The sequence below is a fragment of the Mastomys coucha genome, unplaced genomic scaffold (assembly GCF_008632895.1).
Source record: "Mastomys coucha isolate ucsf_1 unplaced genomic scaffold, UCSF_Mcou_1 pScaffold15, whole genome shotgun sequence".
NCBI lineage: Eukaryota > Metazoa > Chordata > Mammalia > Rodentia > Muridae > Mastomys > Mastomys coucha.
In genome coordinates, this window is record NW_022196897.1 from 143,315,014 (window position 1) to 143,328,613 (window position 13,600).

The following is a 13,600-nucleotide window of genomic DNA, read 5'->3' on the forward strand; positions in this document are numbered from 1 at the left end:
AAAAAAAAAAAAAAAAAAAAAAAAAAAAAAAAAAAAAAAGAAAAAAACAAAACAAAACAACGATAACAAAAACATTGCAGCAGCAAATTGTTTTGCTTTTCTTGTAGACAGAGCGGTCCTCCTAACTGACACTTACTGGATTAACATGGCTTTGTTTTGTTTTGCTGAAACAAGATTTCACACTGTAGCCCATGCTGGCCTCAAACTGAGAATAGTAGCCTTCCGGCCTCAGTTTCCCAAGTGCTGCAATTGCAGGCATGTGCCGCCACACAGAGCTGTCTTAGCTGTCTTTGTGAATGTGTGTGTGTCTGTGTAGAGGTCAGAGAGTAACTCACAGGGATTGGTTCTCTTTACTGTGTGGTCTCTGAGTACCAAATACCAGTCAGCAGCTTGGTGGGAGGTCATTTCACCTACTGAGCCATCCCACTGGCTCCAGTGTTAACTCATCTGGAACTTATATGTAAACCTGGCTGTCCTTACACTCAGAGATCTGCCCACCTCTCTCTTCTAAGCCCTAAGATTAAAAGGGTGCGCCATTACATTCCACCATTTTCCTTTTAAGAAGAGCTTGCTAGGGGACTGGAGACAGTTAGGACGGCTACTGTGCACCTAAACTTGGCTTCTGGCCCCCACATTGGGCAGGTCACAGCACTTATACCTCAGGCTCCAGAGGATCCACACCTCCTCTGGCCTCTGTAGGCACACGTATAAACACACGGACACATAAATACAGATAAAGTAAATCTTAGGGGCTGGTGAGATGGCTCAGCAGGTAAGAGCACCGACTGCTCTTCCAAAGGTCCTGAGTTCAATTCCCAGCAACCACATGGTGGCTTACAACCATCTGTAATGAGATCTGATGCCCTCTCCTGGTGTGTCTGAAGACAGCTACAGTGTACCTACATATAATAATAAATAAATCTTAAAAAAAAAAAAAGGAAATCTTAAATGACAAAAAACTGGGGCTGGAGAGATAGCTCAGCTGTTAAGGGCACTGGCTGTTCTTGCAGAGGACCTGGGTTTGGTTCCCAGCTCCCACATGGTGACTTACAACCAACTCCAGTTCCAGTAGATCCAGCAACCTCTTCTGGCCTGACCTCCCATCTCTGTGGGTACCAGGCATGCACAAATCACTCCTACACATAAAATAAAATAAAAACGTCTCTTAAAAATTAAAAACAAAACAAAACAAAACAAAAACCTTTTCAGTGGGTCAGTAGTGGTAGGGATGATGATGATGATGATACTAAAATAAAGTACTGAGAACACACTGCCTTAGACTAGCTTATGGCCCCTGGAGCTAGGGATTCTGTTACCAACTTTCTTCTGTATGTTGCCATGAGACAGCCTTCTCTCTCCCACAACTCTCATGGAAAGGAGAGGAGCTGTGTGTGAGAACTAGAGAGCACAGCAGTGAGTGTCTGTGCTGGGCCGACGGGCACCTGTCGAATAGCCAGCCTTTGGGGGTGGAGGAAGGGGCTTTAGCTGGGGGGACAAGAGAGGTCTCGGGGAGGAAGGGAGCCTGGGAAAGTCCTGGCAGCTTGTAGAGGCTCCCTATGGCCTGAGGGCAGGGGGATGCTACCGAGGTGGGGGAGGGGGAGAGTGGGGTGAAGGGCTCAGAGGACAGTGCTGCTCTTTGCTGGTTGCTTAGGGCAAAACTACCCTCTTGCTTCGGTATATAGAGACGAGGTTTATTAGCAGCTTTTTGGGTCAGAAGATAATATTTTTGGCTCCAGATGATGGGAAAGCCTTTAAAAAGCAAGAGAATGTCTTTGCTGTTTTCCAATAAGCTGATTTCTTAACAACGGTTTATGCCTTCAGCGCTTCAGTACTTAAGAGATTATTTGAAAGCTCTTTGGGGGCTAATCAGGGGAGAAAAAAAGAACACATGTAAATGCTTCCCATACCACCCCCTTCCTTTTCAGAGGAGAAACAAGAACCCATTGGCCAATGCAAGCCAAGCCTCTGGAATCCTAAGCCAGATGGAAGGTTTTCCCATTGACACCTCATTAAGCTAAGACCTGAGAAAACATTTATTTGCTCCTGACTAAGGCCAAGGCAACATAACCCAAGTATTTTCCTGAAGGCTGAATTCTAAAATATGAGGTAATAGGTCCTTAGACTCAGACAAGACAGCAAATGCATGTCTCTCAAGCCAAGTTTGGTTATATGGAGCATGATTAAAAAAGGTCCTAGGAACACCAGTGGCCAGCGTGTGAAGGCCCCAGGCCTTTTCCAGTTCCAGAACCTGCATGGTGGAAGAAGAGAAATGACTCCACAGTGTCACATGTGTGTACACACACACAATAAATAAGGTAATCAGATTTAGGTTGTACAGAGCAGCACACGCCCTTAATCCCAGCACTTGGAGTGCAGAGGCAGGTTATCTCTGCGAGGCCAAGGCCAGCCTGGTGTATGTAGCCAGCTACAGGTATGTGGTGAGACCCTGTCTCAAAAGGAAAATAAAATAAAAAGGATTTGGGGCTGGAGAGATGGCTCAGCGGTTAAGAGCACCGACTGCTCTTCCAGAGGTCCTGAGTTCAAATCCCAGCAACCACATGGTGGCTCACCATCCATAATGGGATTTGATGCCCTCTTCTGGTGTGTCTGAAGACACCTACAGTGTACTCACATAAATTAAATAAATAAATATATATATCTTTAAAAAATAAAAAATAAAAATAAAAATAAATAAAATGGATTCTGAGATAGGCTCTAGAGGAAAGAAATTGATTGCCGATGCTTGCCCATGAGCCAGGTGCTGGGAATATGAGCAGTCTGTGGTTCTGTACCTGGCTGGGCCATCTGGGAAGTTTTTGTAGCCCTGGACTGACTGCGGGAGGCCGAGTCTCCTCTTCAGAGTCTTAGATCAATGTTTGCAACATGCCCAAGTGGAACTAATATGCATCACTTGTCCAGCCCTTAACTTCCCCAAGCATAAACCAATTTTAGGAGGGTGGGTTAGGTTTGATGATAGCTTAATATCTCAAGTGAGAAGGGAGCTGAGTGGTGGTAGCATACGCTCTTAATCTCAGCACTCAGGAGGAAAGGCAGCCAGATCTCTGAGTTCAAGGCCAGCCTGCTCTACAGAGCTAATTCCATATAGCCAGAGTTACCTGGAGAAACCCTCTCTGGAAAAAAAAAAATCACAACAACAACAAAGACCAACCAACCAAGCTGGGAAAGGAGAAGCTGGGAGAAGTCAGAATAAAGACCTTGGAGCAATGGAGAATGCGCGTGCGTGTGTTGGGAAGTCACTCTTTTGAAACTGGCACTACTCCTGTAGCCCCGACTGGCCCTATCCCATCTGGCCCGGAACTTGCTGTGAATCTAAGGATGACTTTGAGCTCTGATCCTTCTGCCTTGACCTCCCTCAGCAGCTAGGATTATCAGTGTGTTCCACTACACCCAGCTTCTGTTAGCATGCTTACTTGAAACCTAAGGAGTTGCTGGGCTCTGCAAAGAAATTAAGGTTCCTGCAAGGCCTGACATTACCCCCGCTTACCTACTGGAGTTTATGTGCAATGTAGATTGACTAATATGTGGTCGCTGCTGGGGTGGGAACCTGGAACTCCAAAGGTGCCCTCTGTCTCCCCTCTGCCACTCTGTCTCTTGTCTTTCATGGCTCTCACCAGGGCCTGTTTCCTTCACTCCCCGACCCTGTGGTGAGATGACAGCTCCCGGGATTTACCTCTTTCAGCTACAGCATCCCAAGGAGGCTCCCTCCCTGCTTGGTCTAGCTCAGAGGCCTCTGGAAGGAACTGTATGGCTAGCCTACCGGGCACAGCAGTGGTTAGTGGATTGGAGCTGCAGAGTGATGGCTGGGATTGAGGAGCAGAGACCTCTTCCTCCAAAAGCTGGAGTCATGGGAGGCGTATGTGAAATCCCAGAAACTAGAGGCAATCAGGTTCTGCTCGCCATCTCTGCCAGGCCCAAGCAGCCCTCTTCAGAGGGGTGCTAGCAGAGCTGACTTAGGCTTCTAGGGTCTGAGATGACATCTGTAAGCTCACTGGGGGGTCTCAGGGGAGGTCTGTGTAGGCTTTTTTTAGGTGGGATGCAGCACCTTAAAGGGCAGTGAGCCAGACATGCTGGGGCAGAGGCACTTAGATGCTGTGAGTTTGCATGCTGGGCCACGCCTTTCCTATACCTCAAGGCAGAGCACTTAGATCCTGGGCCAGCCTGGTCTACATAGCAACAAGTTCCAGGACTGCATAATGAGACCCTGTCTTAAAGAAGAAAGAAAAGAGAGGGGGAAAGCTTGCCCCGCAGATGTCTTTTGGATCAGTTTCTGCACAGAATGTAGAATCGGTCAGTCCTGAGTCACTGGGTCCTGGCTCTGTTCAGTGACGTGTGTAGCGGGCAGTGAGAGTGCATCTGGCAGCTCACCATGAATTTAAATGTTGGCTGAGCTAATCTTGAATATTCCTGTCTATTCTCAGCAACCAGCTAGCTGCCAACACCTAGAAAGGAGGATGACTTCTCGTGCTTATATCTCTGTCCAGGTCTGTTGTGATAATGAGAACTCGGTGGCCTGGTTCCTGAAGCTTCGCCACACAGACATGGTATTGGCTCAATAGCTCGGGGAACTGGGGATGTCTGGGCATAGTGGACTCGGAAGCTTAGAGTCTTTGGAGCTGTCTGTCTCTCCAGCTCTTGCCTTTCCCAGGGTACTGACTTCCTTCTCATGCCCTGTGCTGAGGAGGGAAGATGGTTGCTGTAAGCATCCCTGTCACCAGCGTGTATAGCACAGAGCCATTTCCTTACTAGGTTGCTTTACAAATCTCACAGAGGCTCTACCTGACCACGTGCTTTCCTGGGGAACTCATCTGCCTATAGTGAGTGTGGTAGCATTTTTTTTTTTAAGATTTATTTATTATTATGCACAAGTACACTGTAGCTGTCTTCAGACACACCACAAGGGGGTGTCAGATTTCATTATGAGTGGTTGTGAGCCACCATGTGGTTGCTGGGATTTGAACTCAGGACCTTTGGAAGAGCAGTCAGTCCTCTTAACCACTGAGCCATCTCGCCAGCCCGTGTGGTGGCATTTAATGTGCTGCCCACAGAGAACCTGAAGCCTGTAGTGTTTGGAGATCTAAAAACCCTTCCCTGAGCTCTGGGTCAATGGTCAAGAGTGCCAGAGCCCAGTGAAAAGTTCTGTGTGGGGGCCTTGAGTTTCCATGCCCATCAGGGCCACCATACCTATATAGTAGTTAACTTGAACAAACATGTTCCCAGTGCTGACATCCAGGGACTGCCTCACAGAACCACCTCTGGTTCTGCGGGCATGGAGTTAGAGCTTGGCAGGAGCTTGTAGCTGGCTTGGCAGGCAGGTGTGCTTTACTTAATGACATGTTCCTGAGATGCAGTGTGGTGAGCAGAGTGAAGGCATCATGCTCCCACAGCCGCCAGGACATGAGTGTGTGCCAGCTCATAGGGAGGCTAGACACACAGAAGCCACAGACTAATCAGTGGGAAAGACCTATAGAGTTTTGTCAAAGTATGTCTAGAATGAGCTTCTGAGGCTGTTCTGTGGCATGAGTGCGTGCATGTGTTTGGGTGTGCGTGTACATGTGTGTGTGCTTGTGTGTACTCATATGGATCTGCATGTGGAGGTTAATGTCAGTTGTCTTTCTCAATTGTTCATCATGTTTGTTTTTCTTAACTAGTTTTTATCTTTTTTTTTTTTATGTATAAGAATGTTTTGTTTGTGGGTATGTCTATGCACTATGAGTGTGCAGTGTTCATAGAGGCCAGAAAAAAGCATTGGATCTTGTAGAGTGCATTACAGACAGTGAGTGCTGGGAGTCTAGCCCAGGTCCTCTGCCAAGATCAGCTCTTAGCCAACGGAGCCTCCTCCCAGCTCTCAGTTCCCAGCTCTGTTCTCTTTATGTGCTCGAGATGAGTCCTCTCACTGAACCTGGAACTAGCCGTTCAGCTACCCCAGCTAGACAGCAGGCCCCAGACATCTCGTCTTTGCCTCCCTAAGCCCGGGTAGCAGGTGTTTGCTGCCACGCCCACTCCTTACTTGGGTACTGGGGTTCCGAACTCAGGTCCTTATGCTACTACAGAAAATGCTTTACTAATTGAGCCGTCTCCCCAGCCACCCACCACCCCCATGCACACACCAGGCTGTTTTTGCTAACACGGTCCCACTTAACCTGCCAAGTGTCTTGGATGCTGTTCCTTTGTTGGCATAGTTGAGCCCTATGGACAACCTCCCCCACCCCCCATTTCATCTGGTGGCTTGTCCTCAGGCCACTGCCCTGCTCCATCTCTACAAGGCCATTTTAGCCCCTGCCTTGCCTGAGTCCTCCGGCAGGAGTGACAGTGTGAAGGGGCAGAGCTCCAGCATGAGACTGGTCTGAGTCCTCTGTAGTCCTAATCTCTCTGAGCCATAAGAGCAGAGCTCCCAGTGGGTCTGATGGGCCGGTTCCCAGGGCGCCTGAGCAGAGCTCCCAGTAGGTCTGATGGGCTGGTTCCCAGGGCACCTGAGCAGAGCTCCCAGCAGGTCTGATGGGCCGGTTCCTAGGGCACCTGAGCAGCGTGCTGCTGTTTCTTCCCTGGACTGTTTTCAAGGGAGGAATGACAGTGTTGAATCGGAACATTGTTCTGTCCTGCTTTGCAGGTACACAGTCCCATAGAGTTGCACATTGGAGACAGCAAGCTTGATCCTTCTCTCCAACACTGCGCAGATTCTGTTCTGTGGGCCTGGCCAATAGCAGCAATTTTCTGACCTGGTGATCTGCTCTCTTAGCACCTCAGTATGGATAGGGTTGTGTCCACAAAAGACAGCTCCATGGACCCAAGGGACACCTGGGACGGATGCTTCTTCTTATTCCTCAGTTGCTTCAGATGAGGGGTGGAGCCCCCAGACTGAAAGGTGAGGCTGTTGGGGTGTAATCTGCACTTCCCTGGCTTGTCCCAGCCACGCACACCTGAAGGGAAGTTGAGTCACTCACCTGCTCAGTCACTCCTGTCAGCTGAGACCCCAGGACCCAGGTCACACTGTGACGGTCACCTCTGCTCCCCTGTAGCTTGCCTAGAAGTTCGCAGTGTCAGAGTTCTGGCTTCCCTGCCAGTAATGAGGCTCCAGTGACTTCCTGAGCAAATGACTGGAGTGTACTGGCCCTTCTGCAGCCCCTGTGGTGAGCACAGAGCTTCTTATACTGGGCACACATGAACAGACAGTGAGTGCTAAGCCCCTGTGCAACAAAGGGGTACCAGCAAGCAGTGACAGTGGCTGAGTGAGAGGGACCTGCCTGGGGACAAGGCCAAGACTGGAATGGACTGCCTCCCGGAAACCACACTGGATCTTTTAAAGTCCATTTCATACAAAACAGTCATGTTTTAAAATCTAAAAACACTCCCAGTCATGACTGTTGTCATCCTTTTAGGAAAAGAGATTAGCAGGCCTGCGGAGGAGGAGGAGGAGAAAGGAGGTTCAAGAGGATGTGGAGTGCCTTGTGGGTCCACATGGGCAGTGGATTGTGTTCGCGGCTGGGATGAGCAAATCTAGAAGCTCTTTGAACGTAGAATAAAGATGCCTTAGGGTCAGATTGGTGTGGGGGCAAGAGGGACCAGGGAGGACTTAGAAATGCACTTGGGCAGCTGCATGGGTGGCAGTGCCAAAAGCTGGGTGGGGGCGGGTGGGGTGAGGAGGAAACAGCTAGTGTGTTAAGAGGCATGATGACTGTGGTGTGTACACACCCACAGAGGACCGCTTTCACTGCACAAAGCAAACATGACTGCTTTTCTGACTCCTGCAGGACCACCGGTCACAAGGAGGGGACAGACAAGATCTAGAACAGACTGGTCTTTTCATTCTGACATGGGTCTCTAGAAGGGCTGCTAAGTATAGAAAATAGATTTTTATAGTTAACAATGAAGCAGTGAGAGACACAGATCCTGGCCCTGCTCATCAGCCGAGACCTCAGGCCCCCCCGGTCCTTTCTGGGTGCTGTTCCCTGTGTTTCTAGCCTGTGGCCCATCCTGGCACTTTGTCTAGATGAATGATACAGGGCCTGACTTGCTAACTCCCAGCAGTGTTGGGGCCAGTATGGCAGGAGTATGACTGCTGTGGCTGTGGTGTGACTGCTGTGGCTGTGGTGTGACTGCTGTGGCAGTGGTGTGACTGCTGTGGCAGTGATGTGACTGCTGTGGCTGTGGTGTGACTACTGTGGCTGTGGTGTGACTACTGTGGCTATGACTGCTGTGACCATGGTGTGACTGCTATGGCAGTGGTGTGACTGCTATGGCAGTAGTGTGACTGCTGTGGCCATGGTGTGACTGCTGTGGCTGTGGTGTGACTACTATGGCCGTGGTGTGACTACTGTGGCTGTGGTGTGACTGCTGTGGTGTGACTGCTGTGATCATGGTGTGACTGCTATGGCAGTGGTGTGACTGCTATGGCAGTAGTGTGACTGCTGTGGCCGTGGTGTGACTGCTGTGGCCGTGGTATGACTGCTGTGGCTGTGGTGTGACTCCTGTGGCTGTGGTGTGACTGCTGTGACTATAGTGTGACTGCTGTGACCATGGTGTGACTGCTGTGGTGGTGTAAATGCTGTGGCTGTGGTGTGACTGCTGTGGTGGTGTGACTACTGTGGCTGTGGTATGACTGCTGTGACCATGGTGTGACTGCTATGGCAGTGGTGTGACTGCTATGGCAGTAGTGTGACTGCTGTGGCTGTGGTGTGACTGCTGTGGCTGTGGTGTGACTCCTGTGGCTGTGGTGTGACTACTGTGGCTGTGGTGTGACTGCTGTGGTGGTGTGACTACTGTGGCTGTGGTGTGACTGCTGTGGTGGTGTAAATGCTGTGGCTGTGGTGTGACTGCTGTGGCTGTGGTGTGACTGCTGTGACTGTGGTGTGACTGCTGTGACTGTGGTGTGACTGCTGTGACTGTGGTGTAACTGATCGCATCACTGGAGGCTGCAAGTCTGGGATCTGAAAACTGCTGTGCCCCTGAGCTCATAGAAAACAAGAGGGCCCTGCTGCTCCTTCATTGCATCCCTCACTTGTCCATGTAGCCACTGTCCTACAGACTAGCTGGGTGAGACAGACATGAGTACATGTCACCTTAAAGGTGACATGCAATGAAGGAAGACATCCAACGTCAGCCTCTGGCCTCCACACACATGTGTACACACATACCTATGCACATATGCATACACATGAACACATGCACATATGAAAACATGCACATGTATACACCATACACACAGTATACATGTCTGTGGTAGAGTGGTGGTGGTGTTAGAAAGTATGTGGACATTTCTGTAAAGGAGCAGCAGAGAAGGAGGCTGGGCAGTCATTAGAGGGAGAATTTCTGTTATTTTTTTTTTTAGCTATATGTGTTGAATGGTTTCCCTGTATTCGTATGCATGTAAGTATACCCTTCAGAGGCCAGAAAAGGATAGCAGATCCTGGAACTGGAGTTATATACAAGTGATTGTGACCTGCCACATGGGTGCTGGGAACTAAACCTGGGTCTGCTGTAAGAGCAGTGAGTGCTCTTAACCACTGAGCCAACCCTCCAACACCAGGAGTATGTTCTTTTTGTTGTTGTTGTTTTTTGAGACAGGGTTTTTTTTGTTGTTGTTTTTGTTTTGGGGTTTTTGTTTGTTTGTTTGTTTGTTTGTTTTTGGTTTTTCGAGACAAGGTTTCTCTGTGTAGCCCTGGCTGTCCTGGAACTCACTCTGTAGACCAGGCTTGGCCTCGAACTCAGAAATCCACCTGCCTCTGCCTCCCAAGTGCTGGGATTAAAGGTGTGTGCCACCACTGCCTTGCTCAGGAGTGTGTTCTTAAGAGTGCCCAAGCCACAGTGTGGGGAGCTGGGCAAGGATATAGGGTGCTCCTGTGGACCCCTGTGCCTGACCATGATGCTCTTAGGCTGTTTCCGCTGCCTTCTCAGCTATGGGACAGGAGGCAGTAGGTGGTAGAAAGCCCCCGGGGAGGCTTAGGGAGGGGAGCAGTAGAGACCCTGCTGAATGGAAGGGGGCGGGGCCGTTCAGATGCTAGAGAGTGGCTGAGTCAGCAGGCTCTGAGACCTGTCGCAGAACAGTGGAAGGTGAACCATTGGGATCCTGGTCACTCCTCCTGCTGGAGGAAGGCTGGTCTTCTAGGAAAGATGCATGTGACCTGGAATGGTTGAGTTGGAAGGATATGGGGCATGCCCATACTAGTTACCTGGTGTGTAGTTGAATGGGCATGGAGTCTCAGAGCCAAAAGGGAGGAGGCAGCAGGAAGAACCTCTGTAGCATGAAGCAGCACAGGACAGCCACTAGGCCACTGTCCCAGCCCCCACTGCCACAGACTTGAGCTTAGAGTAGCAGCTCCATCCTAGAGACCTGGGCAGGCCTCAGTAAGCTCTCTGGTGTATGCCTCAGTTCTGCTCAGGGCACCTAGAGGCAGCCGGCTTCCACAGGGTGCTATAAGGAGCAGCTCTCTGCTCCCAAGGCCCCCAGTGACATAGACCTTATATCCTGCTGGGTTTGCCTTAAGCATGAGCCTACCCAGTGGACTCTGCAGGGGTGTGCAGTTGACAGCCACTCTCTAGGGCTTGGTTTGTTTATTTTTCTAACTTTCCTTCTTGGCCAAGTTACATAAATAATTGTGTTGGGGGACTTTGGACACCACTGAGTTCTGGCAGGAGGAGGCTCAGCAGCTTGGAGGATGTGAGCTGCAGTTCTGAAGCCTTCTCATAACACCCACGGGGCGGATCCCTGAGCTGCAGCTCCTCCCCTTGCAGGAAGGAGGCTGGGCCCTGAGGTCTCAGGTAATGCCTGGAAATAAAATGAGCTAGAACCTGGGCTCAGTAAGTTTAACACAGATGTCTTAGGGTTCTACTGCTGTGGAGACACCATGACCAAGGCAACTCTTATAAGGACATTTTATTGGGGCTGGCTTACAGGGTCACAAGACAGGAGCATGGCAGTGCCCAGGCCAGGCATGGTGCAGGATGAGAGTTCTACATTTTCATCTAAAGGCCACTAGGAAAAGACTGGCTTCTAGCAGCTAGGACGAGGGTCTTAAAGCCCACCCCACAGTGACACACTTCCTCTAACAAGGCCACACCTACTAATAGTGCCACTCCCTGGGCCAAGCATTCGGACCACCACGGCAGAGAGACCTCTGTCTTCCAGAGCTAGGAGGTAGCCTTAGTCTGCTTTTTAATTTTTCTATTTGAAATAAAGATCAAGAGGTTTGTTTGTTTGTTTGTTTTATTGCATTTATGTGTTTACTTATTGCATGGGAGTCATTTGTGCCACGTGCACTTGGAGGTCAGAGGACAACACAACTTTAGGAGTCCGTTCTCTCCTACTATGTGGGACTGTTGGGCTTGCTACACCTTTCACTGCTGAGCCACCATGCCACACCTCCCACCCCTACCCTGACATGGAATTTTAAGAATAAACACTGCTGACTGAGTGCAGCTGACGACCAAGCCCAGGCTGTGTCAGGTGTCCCCGGGCTAACCTGCTTTTGGCGTCTTTTGGGGCCACAGCACTCCTCAGGTTATCACCAGATGAGAGAATACCAGGCAGGAGCTGCTGTTCTAGATTCTACCCTGGTATGGGCAGAGTGGCCTAGAGTAGCCTGGGGTGGCCTGGGGTGGGCTGCACCTTCCAGGGGCTCAGCTTGTTAATCTCCTGGTGAGGCCAGGCCCAGATCTGCAGCTTTGAACTTTCTTTATTCAGCAGCAAAACCTTTGTTCCAACCAAATTTTATGAGGGCGCATCACGGAAAACAGAGCAGAGCTGCCCCAGTTGCTGAGAACCTGGGGTTCTTGTCCAGGGCTGCCTCTGAACAACCCCCCCCCCCCCAAGCATCTCCACCAAACCCTGTAGCACACAATGTAGTGAGTGATAGCCACCTGCCCACTGCCTTCTCCATCCCCCTCCCCGCTCAAAACCTGAGGATGAACAATCAGAGTGCCAGCCACAGTAGCGGCCCCACAGCCAAGCCTCATATAATGCTATCCTAGCTTGAGGCATCCTGACAGCCACTGGGAGCCACCAGCCCTACTGGTGCTTCCTGTGATTTCACCCCCTCCCCCCAGGTATCTGTCACTGTCCCCATCTTACACATAAAACATGGGACTGAAGTCCCATAAGCCACTGGACTGGAAGGTAAAGGGTGAAGATGCCACCCAGTGCCATGCACTTTCAGACACTGGTCTGGGTAATCCTACCCTTGTGTCTCTCTGGCGGGCTTCCGTTGACAGAATCCCATTGGTCAAGCTGGATTCCTTAAACACTGCTCTGTTTTTTTAAATCACCACACAGGAGGCAGAACAGTCTGAACCCAGAAGTGCAGAGGTGCCGAAGAAGCCCAAGGCTGCCATCCCTTCCACCAGCAAGAGGCCGAAGAAGGAGGCGAAGAAGAAGCGGTAGACTCAGGCCCGAGGAGCCCAAGGCTTGGGGACAGCCCTCCTGGGAACCAGCATCCTGTTTGCTCTCACAGACTGTCTCTGTCCTTGGCTCAGGGTCCGAGACAATTGAAACTCCCTGACTCCAGAGGTCTGAACTGTCCCTAGGCTCCAGCTGTGCAGACCACCACTTCCTCTTCCTTCTCTCTGTGGTGCACCAGAGATCATCCCCCCCCCAGAGCAAACACTGCCCCCAGGGTTCCGAAGTCAGGTCAGGCTCAGAGAGCCAAGTAATTGCATTAATCTTGGAGTCCAGTGGTTTTGAGCTCTGAGCCTCACTGCAGTGTGGAGGTGGTGCCTAAGGCTGCAGGCACACCTTCTATTGCCTGGGCTGCAGGCACACCTTCTATTGCCTGGGCCACAGTTGTCTTTTGTGCACACAGAACTTCACATGTGTTTAGGTTGGGATTCATGGCCATGGTGCAGTGTGAACCAGCCACTGTAGCAACCAGGCCCTAAAGATGTTGGGGTGGGGAGGGGCCAGTAGAAAGCCTGAGCCCAGTAGTACCTGCAAGGGAAGATGCAGCTGAATGAGGCCAGATTTCCTGGGTACAGACTTTGTAAGCCTTTGAAGCAGGCTTGTCCCTTTCACACCAACCTCTTTTTAATCCATTTAACATTCAAAGTGCCTTTGACTTCAGCCTGTCCTCCCCACATCTCTCATTCCCTTGACCAATTTCCCCTGAAGGAAAATTATGTGGAGAAGTCAAAGCAAATAAAGTGTCTTGCATGCTGAGCCTGCCTGTGTTGCTGCTAAGGAGGGAAAGGGGCAGCCTGGGTCTCTCCTGAGGGTGAGGTGAACACTGTTCCGAGAAGTGGGACAGTGTGGGGAGAACGGGCAGCTCTGGTCAAAGCGACCCTCTAGCCCAGGCCACTCTGAAACAGGTTTTCAGAAAGGGTCCAGTCAGTGGCTCCGTGCTGTCCTTAGTCATTGGGGACCCCTGTGAGTTAATTTGCACAAGGTCCAGACCCCCTTTCTCCATAAGTCCCTCCGGCCTGAGGGCAACACTGCTGTCCATAGAGATTCGTGAAATACAATACAGTACAGTACAATACAATACAATGCAATAGAAAGCTTCAAGGCTCCAGGCAGCTCTGATTATAGGGACTGGATCAGGTGCCCCTAACAGCACAGAGTCGCAGACACCGGCTCCCTTGCCTGTCAGACCAG

At 50.5% G+C, this 13,600-nt stretch overlaps 1 protein-coding gene across 1 annotated transcript in view; it reads left to right on the forward strand.

The window, feature by feature from the left end:
• Manbal (mannosidase beta like) overlaps positions 1-13,165 on the forward strand; it is a 31,510-nt gene extending 18,345 nt beyond the window's left edge. Inside the window, exon 3 of the mRNA XM_031372550.1 lies at positions 12,287-13,165. Within this exon, the coding sequence (XP_031228410.1) occupies positions 12,287-12,394 (108 nt within the window). The 3' untranslated portion in view covers positions 12,395-13,165. The remainder of the gene's footprint in view (positions 1-12,286) is intronic.
• Positions 13,166-13,600: the final 435 nt, after the last annotated feature.